This window comes from Chrysoperla carnea, chromosome 3 (genome assembly GCF_905475395.1).
Source record: "Chrysoperla carnea chromosome 3, inChrCarn1.1, whole genome shotgun sequence".
NCBI classification, from domain to species: Eukaryota; Metazoa; Arthropoda; class Insecta; order Neuroptera; family Chrysopidae; genus Chrysoperla; species Chrysoperla carnea.
The window spans coordinates 26,839,958-26,865,550 of record NC_058339.1 but is presented as its reverse complement, the minus strand read 5'-3'; the positions used below and the strand labels follow the sequence as shown (position 1 = coordinate 26,865,550).

The 25,593-nt window shown below is 28.4% G+C and overlaps 1 protein-coding gene across 1 annotated transcript in view; it reads left to right on the top strand.

The window, feature by feature from the left end:
• LOC123296646 (GATA zinc finger domain-containing protein 14) overlaps window positions 1-25,593 on the top strand; it is a 382,239-nt gene that overhangs the window by 239,429 nt on the left and 117,217 nt on the right. The window contains exon 3 of the mRNA XM_044878206.1: window positions 7,869-7,961. Coding sequence (XP_044734141.1) covers window positions 7,869-7,961 — 93 coding nt within the window. The remainder of the gene's footprint in view (window positions 1-7,868; window positions 7,962-25,593) is intronic.

The following is a 25,593-nucleotide window of genomic DNA, read 5'->3' as shown; positions in this document are numbered from 1 at the left end:
CAATACAGTGACAGTTAGATGTAGGAGGTATCAAATTATATATTATAATAGGTCCAGGAAAGGGGGAATAAATTGTGTAATACAGAACACAAAATCTTAAATAATTGTCTCACTTTACAACGTTAACACACAACATACATACTTTGGTTTGTCTCAAAGTATATGTTTCTAAGCATAAATCTAGCAAAACGTACTGGTCCGTTTTTCTAAATTAATGCTTACGGCATGTGATATCGCACGATAGGTTGCGTACAACACTTAATTTACAAAGAAAAGCAGTGTAGGTTTTAATGGGTTAGTTTTAATAATAACATAAGTAGCCAAATAGAGTTTTTTTGTAATAATTTTGCATTTAGAGACGGCTTCCACTATGATAAAACACATCCTCTCTTTACGTAGGATTTTATTGGTTTCATTCAAAATGTTATTGAACTGTGATTCGCTAAAGATATATTAATTTATTTTGTTAATTATCTCGCAAAGTAGGCTTCAGATTCAAAAGTGGAAAATAACTTTTTCCTTCGTCGTTATGAGCTTATTCTGCAGGATGACGATCTGCAGTCAATAACAGAACGCCCTGTATACTAGCAGATAGAGACATACATGGTAGGCCGACAGACATTGATTGTATTTATTATACTAAGTTTAGTCTTTTTTTATTTTTGTCTTAATAAATTTGTCAAACTTTTGGAAAAATAATTTTATAGGTCGAGATAAAGTGGAAGAAATTAACCAAAATTTTCATAAATTTTTTTCGGTACCAAAATGAAAGTGTTCGGTTTACGATAAATTAATTACTAAAAACAGCCGTTTTTACATGGTGGTATATAAGGAAGTCGTAATAAATGTTGGTTTTTTTAGTCAATAAGTGCTTTTAAAAATGCTTTATCATTTATATAACAAATTCTTATCAATATTCTTCAAGTTTTAAGCTTTAAAAATTAAGAACTGTGCATAGAAATGAAAAACTTATACTAGTAAAAACACTGACTTTGATAGTTAATTTCTCTCTTTTTCAATCCAGAGATTTTATTTTTTTTAGTAAATGTTTACATACACAAATGTCTTTAAAAATTATTTTAAATTCAATAAATTATCATCCTTTTTCAACGTTATAAAAGAAAAATAATGAAAAGTTGAAATTCATGAAAAGTTTAATTATATTTTCTTTTATGCTAAAGGAACAAACACTTTATTTCAGTTTAAAAAAAAAGAGTTGTGAACATTTTTATAAAAAAAAAAAATGTTTACATGAATTATTCCCTCGAGTATTTTCCTTGATCTATTATTCCATCTTGTACGATATTTAAATTTAATCTTTTCACTGTTTCACTCCAATAGTCTAAGATCTCATGACAGTCATTAATACTTACTTAACTTAAAAACAAATAAAAAAGTGAAAATGACCCAAATGACCTTGTATTTTTGTATATTCTTGAATAACTCAATTAAATTCGAGTGGTAAAAGGTTTTGAGCTTAGAAAAATATTTTAATTACTTAAAATTAATTAATAAAAGTGCAAATTCAGTGAGAGAAATTCAAAATTTCTAAAACGGAAATTCAAATTTTAAAACGCACATAATAGTATTGGCTTTTCAAATTCGTTGACATACTGTATGGTATTAATTACTTATATTTTGTTTGGTATTACATTGAGCTATATTATTCTACGACTTTTTATTAGACTTAATAATAACGAGTGTAAATTCTGTGTTGTAAATTCATTTTTTTTAGTGTAAATTATACATTTAACTGCCACCAATTGACAGGTAACATATTAATACGTCATCGACAAAGATCACCAAAAGACTACGTTTAAACATCTTAAAATTATTCTGTATTTTAAATATTTTTTTACACTTAATTAACGCATTTTTAAACAGTATTTATATTTTTTATTATGTTATAACAATGAATAAAAAATAAATAAAAAAGTACATTTATATTCCCTATTAACGAAAATTCATTAATCCCACTTGAGTACATTCCTAACGCATTATATTTGTATCTGTTACTGCTCTGGGAACTTAGACTACAAAGTTCAATTGAAGGCTAAGTTGTTTAGTAAAGAAGAGGTGTATATTATGTAATATTATTGAAATGAATTTCATATAAACCTTTTGTGTGTATTGCATATTAATTAAATTATTTAATTAAATAGTAATTTACATCTAAATTAATATGATTTATTATTTATGAAAAGGAGTTTGTTGTGACGTTATTGTATACGAATATATGGTATAAGAACTAGAGCAATGTTCACGAAAAAGTTGAGTTCAAGACAGCTGGATTTTCGATTTTTATTCTTATTTTAATTAGCATAATAATATCAAAATCTTTTCAAATCATTTTAGTACGTTTGTAATTTTATGATTACATTTTATAATAATCATGAATAACCTCCTCCTTTTTTGTTTGAAGTCGGTTAAAAAAAGAAAAAAATTTTATTTTACCTTAGAAAAATTTTATTTAAAATTTCGAAAAAAATAAAATAAAAAACATGCAACTTATCCTTTTCAGTGATGTTGTCGTTAATTATCTTAAAAACTAAAAACAGTATCGTCGGTCAAATCGTTTCCCTATTCGTTGTGTACGTAGTCATGGTAGGGACAATAAAATCGATGCCAGCGCTTCCAGTGAAAAATTTTGGCGATAAAGGACGCTGTTATGACTAATTTGCAATTTTTTACATGTTAATATTATAGAAAATTAAAATTATTAAAATTATTGAAAAACACTAATTAATTAAACTTAATACATTAAAAATTGTGAAAATAAAAAATCAAATTGCACAAATATTATTTTTCAAATGTAAATGTGTTAATTATTTATTTAAATTTGTGAGACAATAATATTAAATTTTCAATATTAAGTGATAAATGCAATCCATACAATTATATAAGCATCCATACAATTATATAATTAAAGTAGTGTATCGTTACCATGGAAACACCTCCAATAAAACTCACGCACGGTGCGAATAATACACGTCTACTATATAGTAACACGTCTTAATAAAAAAAAACTTTTTATATCGTTTTTCACGAAAACCAAGAATAGGAATTACTTTAAATTAAACCTTATAATGAACACAAATCAATGTTATTTTGATGATATTGATGTTGATAATACTGACACATTCATGTAGACATCCTCTAAGCTCATACTCTTTTAATATAGTTGTGTAGTAATGGTATGAAGACTTAAAAGGTGATGGTTTTGTGTTACATAACATTTATATATATACCAAACCACTTTAAAATCTACTACTAACCAATAACAATACCACCCCTTAATGTAATTGTAATTAACAACACTAAATTTGCATATCAACTCCCTATTGTGTATCTATACGAGTTACGAACGAGTTATATAAAATATACGAGTATTCCGTATCTTCATTACATAAGTACAAATATTTTATATGTATAAGGTGTTTTATTTATATTTTAATTGTATTTTTATTTTTATGGAAATTACGAAACAGCTGTTACAACTATTATAATAAAGAAAATAATATGGAAAATATTTCACTTCCCTAGTTTCGTTTTACACAGACTTCAAACAAAAAAGGAGGTGGTTATCAATTCGACTGTATTTTTTTTTATATGTCTTACCTCAGAACTTTCGACTGGGTGAACCGATATTATTGATTCTTTATCCATTTGAAAGTTGGTACTTCCCGTGTAGTCTCATTTCATTTTGGTCCAGTTTTGACAACGGCAACCATGAGAAAACTATAAAAGTCTAAAATTAAGTATGCACGATAAGAGGACGAATAACTCAAAATCACTCCAACCAATTTCGATGATTCTTTTTTAATGACAAATTAGTTAGTGTACTTCATTCAGATTCACTAAAAATCACAAAAGAAAAAAAAACTTTCAAAAACAAAAAGAAAGCCGACTTCAAAAGAAAAACTTTTCCAAAAAAAGTTAATATGTACTAAAAAGTAAAAAAATAACGTATGTACTTAAAATTATTGTTATTTTTGGAGTCGGTGTCACCCAAGCTAATGTAGCAAACTGTTCTGTCAGAGTTGTTTCCTTGTCTGACACCGACTCCAAAAATAACAATGCGTGAAAATGTATAATATATTTTTGGCACTTCGCCCATTTAAACTATTCTCGTCTTCAATTGTAGATAGCTCTTAAGTTTGGATTTTCCTAAAAAAACTAGAAGATCGAAAACATTTGTTGTCTGATTGTAATGTTAAATAGTTTTTCAAACACCCACCCAGCCTTGACAAATAAATTTTAAGATATTTTGATCCAAAAAAAAATGAAAATGATTTGAAACAAATTTGAAATTTTAACTTTAAAGTAATCATCTTTTTATACGTCTTTTTTGAAAAATTCCTATCGATTCTCTGAACGGTTTAGGAGAACGGTTTTTCATTTTTATGCACAGTTCTTATATTTGATATGATTTTAAAGCTTAAAACTTGAGGAATATTGATAACAATTTTTATGTTAATGATAAAACATTTTTAAAAGCATTTATTATCTAAAAAACCAACATTTGTTCCGATTTCTTTGTACACCACAATGTAAAAAGGTCTGCTTTTAATAATTTATCGGAAAAAATTTATACAGAAGGCATATGAAATACTTATAAATTGACACATAAATTTGGTAACACATTAAACAAATTATAGTGATTTCAAACATTTTACTTTATTACAGATAATAGCTTATGTCTTCCAAAAACTCGTTTGCGTCTTGAACTTCCCAACGAAGAGGGAATGCTATAATCAATTACAACTTCTTTAGGAAAATCTACTTTTAAAACTATGAAGAAAATAAAGCCCTTATTAAATCTTAATTACTCTTGAAAAATCAGAAGCTTATATTATTCATACGGTATACTTTGTATTACATTTACTTATCTGATAAAGTGTTTATATTGATAGACGTTACATGTTTAAAGTCTTCAAATACACATTATTATATTTACTATTGTACTAATGTACTAATGTACTATGTATGAATAATAAGAGAATACGAGTGAGTCTAAATGAATGATACAAATTATTCTAGGTTGAGTGGTTTGTTTGGAATTTAAGGTATTATTTATGAATGAAATAATTGATAGAAATAAATACGATAATTCTAGATAAAATTTATTTGTTCAATTTTATAAAATCATTATAATACTCTTCTTAAGAGAGGACTGCAAGTTGATTTAAAAAAAGTTATTTTCAAAATATTTAAAGCAGCTATTTTGTTCCTTACTCTTTCAAAAACTGTTAGTCTTGGCGTAACGAAATTGAAACAGTCCCAACTTTGAAATTTTAAATGGCGCTTCCTACTTTGTGATACCTCATTTGAAAGGGCATAAAATCTCTTTAACCACGAGAAAAAAATTAATACCCTTTATTTTCTGTGTAGTCTTCTTATTAACCAATCGATCGATTTCATTTTTTTTATCATGGTTAACGGAGAATTTCATTCCTTTTCAAACGAGGTATCATAAAGTACCTCGATTTGAAATTTCAAAGTTGGGGTGGTTGGGGGTGAAGGAATGAAACCTAAAATTTTCTGGGTACCATTTTTGATTTTTTCTAGTTTATCTTGAGAACCAATCAATCAATTTCATTTTTTTTATAATGGTTGACAGAGAATTTCATGGTTAAGTTCTACAAAATCATTTATATTTCTTGCGTAACTTTTTTTGAGAAAATTTACCACAAATGTAGCAAAAATGATCAGGGCTATTAACACAAGATTTGGTAAAACAATACCATGTTTTTGGCAATCGGAAAAAATTTACCCAGAAAAAAATGGCTGAAAATATTATAGTCCCCAAATTTTGTTGTAATTACGTCTCATACAATGATAGGTATTTGTCTCGTTATACTTCGAAAGAAAAATACATTGATGAGGTTAGAGTCGTAAAAACACATGGACTTTTCCTAAAACGTGAGACGGTTTAATTCATCATGAGGATTAGAGTCAGAGAATTGAGTCAATCAGAGTCAAATAATTTATGGGCTGAGTACTTCATAACCTTATGTTGATTTCTTATTTGTCCGTAGGGGAAATAATTTTTTGGTTCCCCTTTGTTTTCAAGTTATCTCTACAAGCAATATTGTTATTAAGGCAACTGTTTTTATCTTTAGAATCGAAACTATTTATCATAAAAACATTTATGGGTAAATAAGTATGGCTTAAACTTTTTAGGCTTTTCTGTTCAGTTTAACATAATATTAAGAATATTTGATTGTATTGGAAGCTTTATTGTGATATAATTCTCATTTAGAAAGCTGTATTTCAGTCAATAGATTTCATTCTAATTTAGGTCCTATTACAAGCCAATAAATTGAATTTACTTGGATGAAACTCGTATACGATATTTACATAATAAAGTTATTTGGATTATTCTACAATTTGGCACAGAGTGAATCATTAGTAAACTATATATTTGTATACTTTAATATTATACATGTTAACGTGCGTTTATTTACTTGTAAATTTTGTTTACTTGTTTGCTCTTTTCGTTAAAACTATGCAACGAAGGAAAATTATTTAACAGAATGACGTTTTAAAAATATTAAAAATTCTACAGTTCCTAAAATTTTGATGACCTGAAAACATACCGTCTTCGAATAACATATTTTATGGAGTTTTTAGGCATCTTAGCCCAAGTCCCACAATAAATGTAGTCAGTTATATTCGTATGTTTTACCTTTCAACTTATCCAGTATCGATATCACTAAAACCCTAGAAATTTGAAAGAAATACATTTCAAACCACACTAATTATTTATCAAAACTATACACTGTGAAAGTTTTTTTAAATATGGTTCATACTCGTGTTATACCCCACACAAAGGTGATATTTTTTCTTTTTTAAATAATTTAGTTCTATTACCCGAACTTACTAAAAGTATGAATTATGAATTAAACAACAAACAAAACAAAAAAGTCGAATTGGGGATATAACTTTTGGAAAGCGGACCAATAATATTATGATAAAGTAAAAATACATACAACAAGTGAAATTTACAAAATTTAAAAAAACACCCGACAAATGTGATTTAAGTATTGTAAACCAATTTTTGGAAATTTAGCTATAAAATATATTTCTCAATCAAGTCGGTTCGACCGTTTAGGGGCTACGATGCCACTGACAAACACACAGACGCACAAATAAATACTTTAAACTTATAACACTCCTTCTTAAATCAATATCAAGTGATGGACAAAGACATCAGATGAAATGAAAAGGATACTTAGAGAGCTATCATTTTTTGGGACAAATTTTTGGAAATATTTTAATTGAAAATGAAATATTTGAGTTGAGATTGTAATTATTTGACCATTTCACTTTTCAAAATGAATTGAGCCATGTTTATTTGACCATTCATTTCCATATTAATTATTTATATGTTAAAATTATATGTCATGCCTTTTCCAAACTGAATTTATTTTGAAGATCATCGCCAATTTTTTTGTTTTTTCGGGTATGTAACCCTAAGCTCGCACTTGAAATACAGCTATGAACACTTTCCGTTAAATTACCTTTCAAATGAAACCAAAAAAATTAAAATCAGTTCATCCGTTTAGGCGCTACGATGCTACAGACAAACACACAGACACACACACATAGCGCTTATAACACCCCTTTTTTTAAGTTCGGGTGCTAAAAATAGAACATAAAATCAAAATCAATTATATAAAATCGTAAAGAAACCATAGAATTTTTCATTTCTATTTTCGGGGTGGTAATAATATGATTTCTGTTTGGAAGTAAAAATAAAAAAACAAACAATTGCTTATAAAATTTTCATATTTATTGAGAGTATCGTATAATAATAATAATAATTATTATTATTTGTAACATGTATATTTTATGGTTTATTACAGGCGCAGCAGCTGCGTCCCGACTATATGTGGATGCTATTACAAAATTAGCAAGACAAGCACAACAAGGTACATGGGGTGGTTCAGCAGATATCGGTAAGTGATGATATTAACTAATACGTACATTATTATTATAATACAACAACAACACATAGATTACATAGATATATTACATATAAAGGGTATCTAGATATATTACACCTAGAGTACCTTTGGGTATACATATACCTATTTTATAACAAGGTGGTTGAGTATAACACTATCGGTGATCAAGTTTTTTTTATTAGATACATGTATAGACCAGAATTTAGTCTGAAAAATCGGTATATACTCCGATCTGGAGTCACCACTTCATGATAAGGCTATATAGTCGGATAAAGGAATGCATCAAATAGTCATTTTAAGGAGTCCTCTACAACAGCTTCGATTTTAATGATTTTTTTTCAAAAAGATTCTTTAAATATTATATTATTTAATATTAGGAACATTTCAGAATAGGGAATGTGGCGATTAATATATCAACGCCAAGCCGAACATGAACTTTAAGAAAGGAGCTAAATTTTATTAAAGATCTACATTTTATCAGTGGTAAAAAGGGTAATCTGATGAACTTCGAGAATCAAAAATAAACAATTAAAACCTTACGTCTTAATGTAAATGAAAATTATCGAAAAAACAAACTTTTATCTGTGTGCCAGGCAAATAGCACTAGTGGCATTCGGATCGGAGTACTGACCCATTTTGTGGGTTAAATGCCAGTCTAACAAATAGTGTGAAGTATGTGTAATATGTATGCATAGACTATTTGCCTGTACAAATTGTTCGTTATAATTATAAACAATAACTGAATGGTTGGTGGTAATCGATTTTGACTTGTCTGAGAAAAGCACTTTCCCAAATTTTACCTCGAAACTCTATCCACGCTATCCCTTCAAAAAATTGGATGTACGCGAAAATTTTTTGTTTTAAAACAAAAATTAAAACTTGATTTTAATACCGATTAAATTTTGATAATACGCAATTGGTTTATTAAGATAAAAGGCTTTTACACTTTTATTTTTACCGTTCAGAATTGGCGAAAGAAATTCTGTTTGAATAAACTTAAACGAAGTTACATGATAAAGATGCCATCTTACCTATCCTCAAATTTTTCATTTAAAAAGAGTTATAAATAATTTCGCGAATATAATAAAATATAATTCAACAAAAACTCAATTATATATGCATATAATTATTTAACACCATGAACACATAAAAATGTCTGATAAAGCTAAAAATTTATGTTAAGTGTTCCATTTATATTATAAAAAAAAATTATAATAGAAACTGTACATGCAACGGTGGTACAATTCGAGAGGAAAAAAATATATATATATATATTCGAAAAAACTTATGTATTCATGTCATATATTTGACCAAAAGGACAAAAGAAAAATGTTGGGGAAAAATAAAAGAACTACGATGAACTTTATTCAAACTATTTAGTGTCTGACAAAGAAGAAAAATGGTTTGAAAAAAAAAATCATCATACTCATCGTTGTAGCTAACACGTATGTACAAACGGTTTGAGTTTGAAGTCACGTTCAAAACTCTAGTATTTCTAATATTATAAAGTCGGTATTATATTTCAACATTCCATGTGTTTTTTTTTTACGTTTCTCATGTACTACTTACTATTTTACTACTTCACTCATTCTAGTTATTGGTTATTTCCTTCCTTCTTCCTCATTACATTTGAAAAAAGTATGCGTTCAGAAGACTGTACGTCTGTTCACACTACATCGAAGTAATTAAATAATTCCTTTTTAACGCAAACTTTATAATTACAGAACTATCATTCGGTCCCTCACCCAAAGAAGCTGTTTACGTGAGGGCAACCATTAAAATCGAAATTCAGCTTTTAAATATTATCAAGTATGATCAGAGATGGAGGGAGGAATGTACTTATGGCACTACAAGACAGATGAGGTCTGAGTACAATCGTAGGTGTTCCGAAGATCTTAAATCAATTCCAAGGGCATCAATTAGAAAAGTTGTTGCGGCTTTTGCATGGGTTGGGCGGCAGGCATGCTGAACGCCTGAGCAGTGTATCACGACTGCTGCAAGAGCTGTCACAGTAGTGAGAAGGAGGAGACAATGTCTCACCTTCTTTGTCACTTTCCAGCTCTTGCCATGAGAAGATAGACTTACTTGAGCCAGCCTCACTTTGACGACCTCTCCGACCTAAAATCCGTCGACGTCAAAGCACTCCTGCTGTTCTTAAACAGCTCCAAATGGTTCATGAAGTAGTGGCTGGGGATGGGCCAACCTTTTCCGGTATCACAACGGAACCTATGGTCTAAGTATATTCCACCCCAGGACAGCCACTCTAACCTAACCTAACCTAAGTATGATCGATGTTATCAATTATTAATGTTATCAAATGATCACAGTGCTCGACAAATTTCCTGCTTAGTTTATTTGATCGATAGCTTAAATATGACGTTATTGTTCTTATTTGAGAACGTAACACTTTCGATAAAAGTGACAGAGAGGCGATCGGTAGTTTCGCCAAAAGGAGTCATTCACGAAGTTTCAAGTATGTATTAATCATTTTACAAAGCACCCTTTCTGTCCCACGGTCTAAAATCCTGTGTAGGTAAAAATTTATTTTCTTCCTTTATGTGCAATTCAAGCTTCAATTAAACTTTGTTTAAAATATTTGGATGTGGCCAAATAAATTATTCCTTCTGGTGGAGTAGCCTTTGAATCGTTTTCATGAAAATAATTCTGATAATCCGTTTATGGATACTATTCGTATGTTAATGTTAAACTTTATGCTGGCGTCAACATATTTCTTTTTTTTTTTTATTACATTCATTTCGTAATAATGACATTAAAATATATAATAATAATTAAATTTCTGGTAAAATAACAATATATAATTTTTTTTGTACTGAAATGACAACATTTTTATACCATTTAGTAAAATTGAGATCATTAAAAATCATCATAATACAAACAATTGATAATAATACTTTAACATTTGTCAATTTTGGTGCTTAATAACTGACTGGTTTATGATCTTATCAAGAAATTGTTTAGTTTTTATCTGCCGCCAAATTATAGTATTAGTAAAAAAAAATGTGACATACTTATCAATGAATTTTTGGCTAAACTTCGTAAGTAAGGTAGTTTTAACGAAGTTTCAAGTATTTCTTGTCTACCAATTTTTATCATATAAATGAAATAAAAAAGATTACAAATATTTTAACCGAAAAACTCTTGGACAAAATTCGTCCAATCGTGTGTCATAGTTTACATCATTGTAAATTGTCAGATTTCAAGAACTAGTTTAATTTTTCGTGACAGATTGTCACGGTGACTTATTGTTAGATGCTATTTGTAGCACGTAATGCTGTCTTGTGCCTTGGAATTGAACTTCCAACATATTTTATGTTTATTCCCTGTTGATACGTTATCATTAAATGGCGTAAAGTTAAAAACTAACATTTCTCCTTTTATATTTGGCCCAAATAACATTGTCCAATTAGTAAATAGGTCAAAGCACACATAACACTATATATTTACGACTAACATCTTTATACTACGTATAAATACAACTTAGTTGGCGCCTTTTCAATTAATTATATCATTTACATAAAAATTTTTCCAACCTCAAATAGCCCATTTGAGATAATGTTTTTTATGTGCACATGTCTGTTCCATATATGAAAATAATAATATGTATTGATTTTATCTATTCAACTGAACTTTCTTTAAAATTAGTTATATAAATTCGTCACCCACATAAAGTTTCTATTAAATTCCAAATTTTTCAACACAAATATGTATTTGGACGCCAAATGTATAAACTAAAGCTTCATAACGACCATAAAATCTAGAATGTAAAATTACCATTAAATATTTGTCGAAGAAAGTTTGGAATGGATCATCAAATCAAAACGGGAAGATTTCGTCTCATATTATTTATTACATTGTATGTATAATATGATTGCTCCATGAGAATACTCAAATATTTTTGAAATAAGCTATACTTTAGATAATATGTTATTCTCTTATGGTTTCTTTTAAATTTTATATTGATATTCAATAATCATTATTAAAACAAAATGGGATATATTTACATTTATTTGAGTGTTATGCATATATGTATAAGATTGAAATATATATCTTTTTTTTAATATAAAAGGCTTTCCTGTAATATAATTTATTTTTGATTTATTTTTATTGTTTTTTTGATATTATTCATACAGAGTGATTTTTTAATGTGTGTCTGTTTATTGATATCCACCTGCTTCACTGGGCTTAAAAGTAAAAACCATCGCTTTATAGCCTCCACCTTCTCTTGATATACACAGTTTTCAATCTTGTTAAATGTAAACATTAAATATATCAGAATAGTTGGCCATGATTTGTTTGACATTTACTATTTAAAATTTTTACATAATTCGTTAATTTATGCTTCAAAAAGATGATTATAGATCTACTCCATCTATAATCATCATTTTGAGCCATAAATTAAAGACTTCTGTAAAAATTTAAAAAATTGGTGTCAAATTAAATTTATTTTTTTTTTTGTTTTTTTTGTTTTTTTTGTTTTTTTAATATATATTTATAAATTATAGTTCATGTGTTATTCTGATATATCAGCTATATTGCTATACAGTTTCATTAAAAACCATTCGCTAGTTTTAGCGTGAAAGCGTAACAAAGAAACAAACATGCTTACTTTCACATTTATAATATATAGGGATTGGGATGTTTAAGCCTCTCTAAAGAAGAAAGAAAAAAGTTAGTTTATTACTTTTTACATTCTAATGTTGCAATTAGAAGCAACTTTTTATACCATGCATATATGAAATATACATAGTATATTAAGTTTAGTCCCAAGTTTGTAACGCTTAAAAATAATGATGCTAGGAAAAAAATTTTGTCATAGGTGTTCATAGAATCACCTAATTAGTCTATTTCCGGTTGTCCGCCCGTCCGTCCGTCCGTCTGTGGTCACGATAACTCAAAAACGAAAAAAGATATCGAGCTGAAATTTTTACAGCGTACTCAGGACGTAAAAAGTGAGGTCAAGTTCGTAAATGAGCATCATAGATCAATTGGGTCTTGGGTCCATAGGACCCATCTTATAAACCGTTAGAGATAGAACAAAAGTTTAAATGTAAAAAATGTTCCTTATCAAAAATTAAATAACTTTTGTTTGAAACATTTTTTCGTAAACATCACTGTTTACCCGTGAGGGCGCCAATTAGGCGCAAATTTAAAATATGTGTACAAACTATACACTAAATGTCGGTCGGTAATGCAGAAACCTATAAAGTCATTTACATATATACTATACTTTATTAGTTATGTATGTGTCACATGTTTGTATGTGTAATGTGATAAAGAAATCAACACTGACTATGCATGGTATTTCAACAATTAACTCAGTCAATTGTTTGTTTTCACTTGTTTTAAATCTAAGTTGCAAAATAGTAAGCCTACATTGAAAATATATATTTGCGTCTTGGTGTTTTGATCTATTTTTTATGAAACAAATTTTTTTTATGACTAGCGTTAACCCATTATTTATAACAAGGTATATAAAGATAAAAGAAAAACCATAAAAGTGATAGAAGCAGAAGACGGGATAGTAGTTGATTGTGAATGTATGTGTCTTACTTTAACTGAAGGCGGTGAAACAACGCACACACAAAAAAAAACGTAACGAAACGAAAAGAAAACGTAAAATAGAGCTGTGAATGAGTGCGTGCTGAAGATATTACACACATTGCACTGACATCTTATATAACACACAATATATTATTTTTGTGAACAAAATACTTAAAATTTGTCAATACAGTATTAAATCCTAGCCTGTTTAGGGTCTCTTGTCGCCCTATTAGCTCAGTTGATTAAGGCGTAACCAATTCCGTCCGCGGTATGCTTAGGGTAGCGAGTTCGATAGTGCATAGTATATGCATGCAGGAGGTGCACTCAGCCCATTGAGGGCTGATAAATGAAATTATCAGCGGAAAGGTGGTAAAACACATATATGGTAACACAATGGGCTCTATAGCCTAAGTGAGTCCTTCGTGGATAGCCAATATAACCTAACCTTAACCTAACCTAGGTTCTCTTAGATAAAACTTTAAACACTTCCGTTAATACAAACAGCATGAGCTTTTATTCAAGTTCGAGTTTATCAATCTGTAAATCGTGCTTTTAAAAATTAAGATTTTTAAATCATTATTTTTATCCACCATTTGGAGGATCGAAAAAGATTACTGTAGTAATAAAGAAAAATAACATTTTGTCGTGAATCGAGCGACGAGGAAAAAGCTATTGCAAACTTTCTACGATTTCTACGAACTTTCTTTAAATATAAACGGTTGGTATAAGAAATTAAAATACGAAAAATCGAATCAATATGGCGGAAGCGTTTTAAAATTAATCGCTTTTCTTTAGGCTTAAACAAATAGGTTGTGTAAAAAAAACTTTTTAATTTAGATAATAAAATATTTAATAAAAATAAAAAGTAATATTAATTTCTTACTTTATATACCTATCCCCGACAAATTTTACGGGTACGGAACCCTAAACTTGCATTTGAAAAATATCTAAGAACACTCTCCATTAAATTGCCTTTTTCCTTAAAGCCTTTTCCAAACTGAGCCGATATAGAAGATCACCGCCAAGTTTAGTTTTATCGGGTACGTAACTCTAAAATTGCACTTGAAATATATACACAACATTTTCCATTAAATTACGTTTCAAACAAAACCAAAAAAATCTAAATCAGTTCATCCGTTTAGGCGCTACACACGAACAGACACACACACATAGCGGCCAAACTTATAACAGCGCCTTTTTTAAAAGTTCTGGTGTTAAAAAGCACATCATTAATGTAAGGTTAGGGTAACCTTTGATAAAAAACAATCCTGCCCTAGGAAAATTCTACGATCTACTTCACAAAATCAGAAATCAAAGCATTATCCGTAACACCCGTATAATTGTATTATAAATACAAAAAAAAAAAAGAAAAGATGATTTAAATCGTACTTAGTAACGGAATCCTTAAAACCACTATAATACCGGATAATGTTTGGTTGGTGAAAAAAAAAAGAAGTGAGGTTAAAAATTTTTTCATGTCAAATTTATTTAACGTTATGTGTTAAAGTCATTTATCTTACTTAGTTCGCGTCATATATACAAAATATTTAACAAAAGTTTATTATTATACTTTTCTTCAAAATCCACTCTGTAGAGCAGCTTACTTATACATACTTTTCAAATTATGTAACGAAAATACCTTTATGAGAAAAAAATTAATTTCTTTTTAAGAAACAACTTTTATTTTTGTGTTCTTTACTGTTTTGATACTTATTTTGTTTTCAACTGTTACTTTATGAACAATTTTTTTGTATTCATGTTGTTGAAGTTTCTTACTCTTTAGTCTGATTTTCTTTGATTACAGTTCAAAGCATATAATAATTCTATTTGAATTATGACGATCTGTAAGGGTTCCGTATTTTAAGACTTAAAGGGACTCAATATATATTTGAGTTTTCGATAGTTCCTATACTTAATGTACTTCAATATTTAACGTTGTGCTCCAATCTTTCGGAAATTGAGATCAAAGTTGATTATTTGAGGTTCTTTTCTGATTGAATCGTGTCAAATATATTGTATATTCAAAGATATAAATCAGAGAAGGACGAACCAAAAATAATTGAAAATTCTATTTTCACTTGTAGGTAGCGTTCCAAAGCAAAAACTCTCTTCTGGATGTATGAGCATGACAACAATGTTTGATTTTAAAATCTTTGATCTTTTCTACCCAGATGAACTCTGATTTCAAATCTCTCCGAAAATATTCAAGCTTCAAGAAAGTTATAGTTAGTTAAGTTATCTACTAAAATTTTCAAATTTGGGCACAAAACTAAGTAAAAGCGATTAAAAATTAATTTGTGATTTTGAATGTTTAAGACTATCATCTTAGAGACATTAAAAAAATTTTGGAAAAAAAAAAATGTTTTTTCCTTTTTTTTGCCAAAATTTGTTTTCTTGCAATTTAAAATTTATAACGTAGAAAAATTATGCAAAATGAAGAGCTCGTTTTTCAACATAAGTACTTTTAATAGGTTTTAAATCATTAAATGTAAACACATCAATTCTAACCGTTGGACATATAAAACTATCGATGGCTTTGGTAGGTATTTTTTATGCAATGATAATACATAACTTGCATACTTAATAGGTTTTATTTATTATATAGAGACACATGTTTAAGGATGGTTTTGTCTAGATATAAAGCTAGATATAAACATATTTTTTAGACTTAATTTCGTAGCCATATTAAGAGAGAATGAGAAAGCTTGTTATTTCTAGACCTGGCAAATTTTAAATTGATCCCTTATCTAAAATTATCCTTTTTCATAATCTGACAACAAGATAAACAACTATTCGAATCTATTTACTTTTCCCCGACCCTCAACAATAATATTAAATTTTCAATGTTATCTATATATACAAACCATAAACTTATATGTCCATTCATATACATTTATATTAATAAACTAGTTTATGGCTACCATGGAAACAGCCTGAAATAAAACTCATACATTGTGCCAATACAAACTCATTTATTATATTAATATTATAAACGCTTATCTTTATTTCCTTGCACCTCCACCAAATTTTGTATTTCGTAATTTCTTTAAATTATTCCATTAATAACTCATGATTCATGGCTCTACTTCATAAATGTGTTTCTTTTGTTGTATCAGCTTAAAAAACTATTTTACATCAAGGTAATGTTTTTCCACCTGAGAGCGACTGCATTAAGAAGTAACTACCAAAAAAAAAATTACATTATTTAACAAGTAAAATTCATAAAATTTAAAAAACCCCCGACAAATGCGATTTATTCCTTGTAAACCGATTTTTTACGATACCACTTAGAAACACTAGACGCATAGATAAACACTTTCAACTTATAACACTCCTTCTTAAATCAATATCAAAGTCCAGAACATCAGATGAGATGAAAAGGATGCCTAATCATATTTAAGGACAAATTTTCAGAAATATTTTAATTGAAATGAAATATTTGAGTTGATCTTGTTCTTTTGAATTATTGTTAATTCTTTATAAATATTATAAATTCTTTACTTTTTTCGGGTACGGAAAGCTAAGCTTGCACTTGAGCTAAGAATACTTTCCGTTAAATTACCTTTTAAATGAAACCAAAAAAATTAAAATCGGTTCATCCGTTTAGTCGCTACGATGCCACAGATAGACAAACATACAGACACACACACATAGCGGTCAAAAACCCCTTTTTTTTAGTTCGGGGACTAATAAGAAGTGAAATTATTTGAAGAGTTATTTTTGAAATTATTAGAATAATATTTGATGCGGTGTTAACAACGACATGAAAAATTAGTTAGAAATAAACTCTTAAAATCTTATATATTTAAACGAGCAATTCTTGTATATATATATAATAATAATAATAATAATAATAATACTTTATTATTTCATAGAAAAATATACAAAATTTGTACATGAAAATTGTCAAAAAAAAGAAAGAAAAGAACAGAGTAGATTTACATGTCCAAAAATATATATATATATATATATATATATATATATATATATATATATATATATATATATATATATATATATATATATATATATATATCAACGATCTTGGAAATGGCTCCAACGATTTTCATGAAAATGAGTATGTAGGGGTTTTTTGGGGCGATAAGTCGATCTAGCTAGGTTTCATTTATCAGAAATGTCCTTTTTATCCGTCTTTTCATGAAAAATTCCTCAGACATCTATTGGTGTATAACGTAGTTAATGAAATACAATGCAAATTATAACATAACAAAAAGGAGGCGTTTGAGTAGTCTAAAGTGAAAAATATGACTCTTGCTGACATCTATTGGCGAATAACCGAGCAAAGCTCGGTCATCCAGATATTGATTTTAAAATCAACAATTTTCGCAGCTTATTTCAGGATTGCGTACTAATTGTAATAAGAAAGAATTAATATCCAAGATCAAGACATTGTGAAATCTTCTTTTTCGTCACGCTGATAGGCATTTATAATACATCACAGTCTAAAACATACCTATTTCTAGTATAGGTATATTTTTCTATGTAAAACAAAAACCTATGTGTACAACATATATGTATGTAACATATATAATGGAAGGAAACCCTTACAACTGTAGTTCCGTGAATATCCGGGGTCATAACACATTGCGACAGGATCATGGTATAACAGTCTAGTCCTAGTTGTAGCAGCAGCAGTGTAGTCAATCCTCTCTTCCTGGTATGAATGTTTATATACACTACTATACTATACACATATTGTGTAGTTTGTATTATTTTTATGGGTTTTTACGTTCCATGTTCCTACATTTAAATTTGTTTATTTTGGTAAAAATGTTTTTATTTTTGTTTTTTACGAAAGAAAAAAAAAGTCCTTAATAAACTATTTAATACATACATTAATGTCACACATACTTAAGTGATATTCCCATATAATACACACTATACAATTTGCGCCTAATTTGCACCCTCACGAGTAAAAAGTGATGCTTATGAAAAAATGTTTCAAACAAATTTGTTTATTTTTTTAAAAGGAACATTTTTTACATTTAAACTGTTGTTCTATCTCTAACTGTTTACAAGATGGGTCAAGACCCAATTGACCTATATTGCTCATTTACCAACTCTACCTCATTTTTTTCGTACTGAGTACGCTGTAAAAATTTCAGCTTGATATCTTTTTTCGATTTTGAGTTTTCGAGTTGACAGACGGACCGACGGACGGTCCACCGAAAATGGACTAATTAGGTGATTTTATAAACCTATACCAAAAATTTTGTTTATAGTATCAATATTTATTTTTAAGTTTACAAACTTGGGAGTAAACTTAGTATACCTTGTATATTACATATATACATGGTATAAAAATTCTTCTAATTTTGTGAAGTTTGTTTTTATACTAAAAAAATCAATGTATTTACCCTGATAATTATATTAAAGTTTGTTATGGCCCTGGAACGTGTATACTTTTTATACAATAAATTTTTTTTAACTAACACGAAAGGTAAACAAAGTAGAGTCTAAAATTAATTTTTCATACAAGATTTCTATAGTAAACTAGCAGATACCCGCTCGGCCAATTTCTCCTTTTTATTTATCTCCAATTTCGATAAAACTTAGAAAGTACAAAAATCGTGTGCATCTGATGACTGGTCGAATACGTTTTGAGATACGGACTAAAATCGATACAAATATTGCGATATCTCAGAAACTCTGCATTTAATCATTAAATTTACCTGATTTTTATACTTTTTGGATCAAAATAAGCCCATCCACCGAGTTTCAACAAATTCCAAAATTTTTTTGCATTTTTCTCGATTTTTTCAAAGGGGATACCGATGGATTTTTTGATAATAGTAATACAGGAAACTTTTGTAGATAACCATGCTAACATAACATTTTTTACATTTTTAACTTCGAAATTGATTGGTGTTGGGCTTATGATTGTCTAAATCCTATGCGCCAAACGTATGATAAATAACATTATTCCAATCTTTCAAGCAAAAAGCTCTAGCTAATCTTAGATATAACAAATTAGACCGGTGTCCAATTCTCAAGTCGAGGAAAGTGTCCCACGAGTACTAAGAGATAAATTGTGCGTACGATCCACTTATGTAAACTTTTTTTTTGTATAGTAGAAAGATACACTCGATTTTTCATCTATATTTACCCATGGGAAACTTTCATTTACCTTCTGCTGTACATTATATTATTACTCAAATATCTATGAGTACGATATATAATACATATCTAAATTCAAAGAATTATATTTAAGGGTAAAGTAATGAATTCATGATTAGACACGGATCACTGGAAATTATTACCAAATAATAAAATAAAATTTAATTATTTGTATTCATTTGTTTCTTCAAAACATATCAAAAACAAAACACAGATGTAGTAAATTTTTCAAGAGCCCTTTATATACAGTTGACCACAAATAGTTGATAGTTTTAAATAAATGTTTTATTGTCTGTTCGTTAAAAGGGATTGTAATAAACCGTCATAAATTACAAAAGTGTGAAGGCCTATTTAATAATTGAATATATATTCATTATACAGGTCATGCAGAATAATCCAGACATTTGAAAATTTTTTATTAAACAATGAATTGACTTAGTTAATTGTTGAAATACCTTGTATAGAACGTGTGGATTATTCAGTTGTTTTGCTTTTCGAAAATATTCGAAAGTACTTTCTAAAATTTTTTTCGTTTTTCGTAATTCTTTCACATTACCACTGATTGTAGCTACCTAGAATTTTTCAACTATCCTAAATAGTTTTAGAGAAAATGATGGGTTCTACGGACCCAAGGCCCAATTGATTCTATGTTGTTCAATTACGAATTGAAACTTAATTTTTACGTCCTAAGCACGATATACAAATTTTAGTTTAATATCTAAATTTTTTTTTGAGTTATCGTGATGACAGACGGACAGACAATCTGAAATGGACTATTTAGATGATTTAATGACGAGCTATATCAAAATTTTGTTCATATAATCAATATTTGTAAGCGTTACAAAGTTGGGACTAAACTTAGTATATCTTGGTATATATTACATAATACAGGGTCTGATAAATTATTGATGGCATTGCGAGCTCGCAAACAGACTGGTCTTTTTCTCATTTTACACACCTCAGTGTTTCAGCTATTAGTTCCACCTATTATTTCTAATAGTCTTAACAACAACTATCGTTTTTCGGGAATCAAATGTTCGTAAGTATTTAAAAACTCCGTATCACATTATCAAATTTAACCGTTTTTTTTGGAGACATTTTCAATATTTTTTTTAACGGACGCTTTTTTTTCTTTCACGTTTTCTTATTATTTATTTATACTCCTTTTACCAAACCAAGGTTCCATAAAAAAAATTTACCATGTATGGAAAAAAAATTACGAATTTTCGTCCAATTGTTCTTAGTGTACAAAATTTCAACCCTCTCCAGAAATATCACGACAATATACTGTTTTGTTCTTTGTAAATTTGTATAATTACCATTTAAAGTGGTAAATAAAATAATTTGAGGCTTTTTTTAAGAAATGCTTGCCTTGAACGAAATAAGATAAAATATCTTTGGAATATGTCATTATCCAAAATATAGGTGCCTATTATTGATATATAAATCTCTTAAGGATGTATGAGCATGGTAGTGGGGGCACAAATTTAAAAATAGATATTTTCAATTTTGATGATAAATTTATATTATAACTTGACGATATAAGACGAAAAGTAAGAATAAAATTTTTCGATATCTGGCTTAATTTTCAAAATATCGAAAATTGAAAATTTTGTTTAATTATTTAGCTTTCGATATATCGAAAACCAAGACACATATCGAAAAATTTTATTTTTATTTTTCGTCTACATTCATGAAGTTATAACAAAATTCATCATCAAAGTTGAAAATAAGATAAAAATAATTTCAACCCTTAATCTACCCTGCTCTTACATCCCTTATATGGACGGTGACACTTAGTTTTTCTCTTTTCTAATTCATTGCTAATATGTTTACTTTCTATTAAAAAGTTTTTTTTTAAATTTGTTTTCATTCATTCCAAATGAAAATTATCAAAAACTTCCAAAATATGTCGTTTTTTGAGATTCCTCTATAAGAGCCAATGTATTTTATATCGATTTTTAATGACTTTTTTCTTAAAAATTTACACGGTTACCTAAGCTGAAATTTTAACCACATATTTTTTGAGTAAAAGACTACCTACAAACAAATTTTGAGCCTTTAAATCAAACATTGTTGTCATGCTCATACATCCTTAATAGTCCTAACTATAATATTTAATCTGTACAATAAAACACCAAAATGTAAAAACAACATAATAAAATACATAGCCTAACATAAGATACACAATATCATAATAGATATGTGTATGTTAGTTATAACTTTTGTTCAAATATATGTACTCTAAATATAAAACCTTAGAAATTAAACATTAAAATTTAAAAGCTTAAAATCGTTTTCTAGTTTCCAAATAATAATAATAATACCTAACAAACCTTTTTGTTTGTATATATTTAACATCATATATGGAGTATCAACCTTAAATAGTAGGTATTATAACCTCGGTCATTAATAAAGTGTGCATGATAATTAAGAAGGGTTTTGTTACTATTTAAACTGATATAAATGTGTAGCTTGTATGTTTTACATGGATTTAATTTTAGTTTAATAACATGAAAGTATCGTAGATATGTATGTATTCGTATTTTGGGATTTTCTCTTGACTTCGCTAACTTGGGACAGATCCTTCGCGTTTGCACGCAGCATTTAAAAATCTGAATTAAGTAACTTTCTTACAACTAGAAATTCCATTTAATATATAGTCTTAACATTTGAAGGATGTTCGCGGATAAAAAAAATTTTTAACAAAAATAAAACCGACTTCAAAAGAAAAACTTTTCCAAAACAAATTAATATGCACAAAAAGGTAAAAAAATAACGATAATATAATGTATTTCAAATTATTGTTATTTTCGGAGTCGGTGTCAATCGAGCTAATGTAGCAAACTGTTCTGTCAGAGTTGTTTCCTTGGCTGACACCGACTCCGAAAATAACAATAATTTTAACTACATTATATTATCGTTAAGTTTTTCTTTTGAAGTCGGTTTTCGTTTTGTTAAAAGTTTTTTTTTATTTTGTGATTTGTAGTGAATCTGAAGTTCACTAACTAATTTGTCCCTAAAACAAAAGAATCATCGAAATTAGTTGGCGTTTTATTGAGTTATTCGTCCTCCTATCGTGCATACTTAATGCAATTTAAGACTTTTATGATTTTCTCAAATATGCTGTTGTCAGAACTAGACCAAAATGAAATGGGGCCAGACGGGAAGCACCACCTTTCAAATAGATAAAGAATTATCAAAATCGATTCACCCAGTCAAAAGTTGTGATGTAACACACATAAAAAAAATACAGTCGAATTGATAACCTCCTCCTTTTTTGTTTGACCTCGGTTAAAAATGAATGTCTGAAAATATTTGAGCCCAAAAAAAGCCAAAAGCCTACAAAAGCTTGAAAAGCTCTGTAATTTTTTTTCTATTGCTAATATTTTTTAGTAAAGTTGCTAAATTTAATAGGAAACTGATTATATGTAAGAGGTAGATAATTTTTAGCAATAGTAACAACCTTTTTGTGATTTGAACAAACACGTGTGTTTTGTATACGTTACACGTGTGTATAATCATCAAAATGTATCTACTTCAAAAGCTATACACTCTACTAACAAATAAATATCCCAAAACAGTAAGTAATATAAGGTACTCTTTATTCTATTCTATAATGGGTAATTCCGAACAAACCATATAGGGATAAGTACTAGGATGTTCTAACATTATATTCCTCTTCATATCATCATATATTTATTCAGGTTTAATCAAGTTAAGTTGAATGTGTGACTATTGTAATGTGAGTGGAAACGTATTATAGACTTAGAAAATATAAATGACAAAACTATGTTTCACTTATCTTCGAATTGAAAGATATCCTTTATTTCGTTATGCTAATCGAAAAAAATCGAATATCAAATAAAAAATCATTTTGCTCAACCCTCAATATAATAATTGAAACTATGATTGAATTTAATCAGCAAAATCATCTGGTATGTGTACGTATGAAGAGATGAGTAAGTTCTGCATACATGTTTAATGACATCTATGAAATCTATCTGAAACTGTTATCAAAGTTATAATCCAATACTAAACTAATCTAAAAAGCAAAGCGTTATGATGTACACGAACCTTCATCCTCTATTTAACTCCCTTTCAGTTTTATTTTTGTGACAAAAGTAGCCTTGCCAAGTTCTTTCTCAAAATTCCTTTCCCAAGTTCTCATCTATTTCAATACCGGAAGCCATTAAAATTGGTTTAAGAGTTTGGGCATGTAATCGTTACATATAGGTATAGACAATCAGACAGACAGATAGAGTTACTTTCGCATATATAATATTAGGTATACGATTAGATTATCTTTCTGTTAGAATATCATAATAACGGATATCTTTCAACTTTAAGCTTGGAGGCACAACTAAATATTTTCTAGGTACCGTGACAAAGAACACCCGCAAGGGTTAACAGTGATGTAAACAGTAAGTACTTTACGACATGGACTTGCATACCAGTATATATTTCAACTTTTTGAGTACTAGAATACCTATTTCCCAATTTGCTTGTTTGTTTGTACTTACCCAAAAATGAAAGTTCGTTGCACGGCTTAAGTGAGTTTGATTGAAAATTTCCAAATTTATCCTGTTTATTCCATGAAAAATAAACCATTTCGTATTTAAGTCTATAGAAAGATCCTTTTCACTTCTATATGTATGTCCATTTATACGTATTTTAAAGTCTTAAGTTAATGTACGTCAATAATACAGTTTGTAGAGGTTTTGTTAGGGGTATCTAAAATTTGGTTACATTTTAGAGCACTAAGCAAACCACTAACATTACAAACAGAAGAAACATAAAACTACTCTGACTTTCTGTGGATATTATGAAGTGGATTAAAGTATAAATGTATATGTTTATGTTATTCATACTATTATTACAGAGAGGTTATGTATGTAGAGAGGTTATGTATATACATTAATAGTTAGGTCAGTTTGTGAAATTGTTGTTAGTTTTTGCATTGAAGATATCGGTTATAAATAAAAGATCTGTTTCCGTTTCTTTTTTTATCTTACACAAATCTTTTATATGATTTTTTTTTGTTTTTTGTTTATTAGATAGAAAATAGAAAAAAAAAACGAAATTAACAAAAATTTTCAATATAATTCGACCATTTGTATTTGAGGCCGATGGTCTCTAGGTTTGAGAGGTAGGAACGTTGTCGAGAGTGAATTTAAGGTAGCTGAATTTCGAATAATTCTTTTTCTATTGAAATTAAGTAATAATCTGAATTATAATTTGTATTGTTTAAAGAGCATGAAAAAAAAAACATGTATAAACTCCAACTTTTTTCTGACGTTGATATAAAGACAAACTGATATTCATCAACACTAAGATCTCTCATAGTTTGAATGAAATTTATAATTCATGACTTTTCGAAATTATTGAAAGTTTTTTTAAACTGAGGATCCAGTTTAAACCACAAAAATGGCTCAATCTTGGCGACAATCTATATAAATCGACATGTGATTGCCCCACACCGTAACATACCCGTTTGGCCAATTTTCAAATAAAAAATAAGTCAATCTTAACAGTGGCCTTACCTAGATAATATTTGCTTAATGCCTTCAACAACAACCCCCTATTTAGGTATACTAAAAAACAAAACATTTAAAATAAAATGGCTGATTTAATGATAAAACAGTAAAAATATTCTTTGATATATTTATTCGTTGATCAATTCGTTGATGTAACGAATCAATTCGTTGATTCATTGATCAATATATTTTTTTGTTTTATATGATAGAAATGATAGTAATCTGGCAGTGTTTGATGTCTAGATGAAAATGCTTGACGGCGTGTATTTTACAAATACGTTCGATTGAATATTGCATGTGAATGGAACTTTTTATTCTCAAAATTGTACACTTTTTTTGTGTCTATTTTATTTGAATCGATTTTATTAAGCTTTTGTAAGCAATAA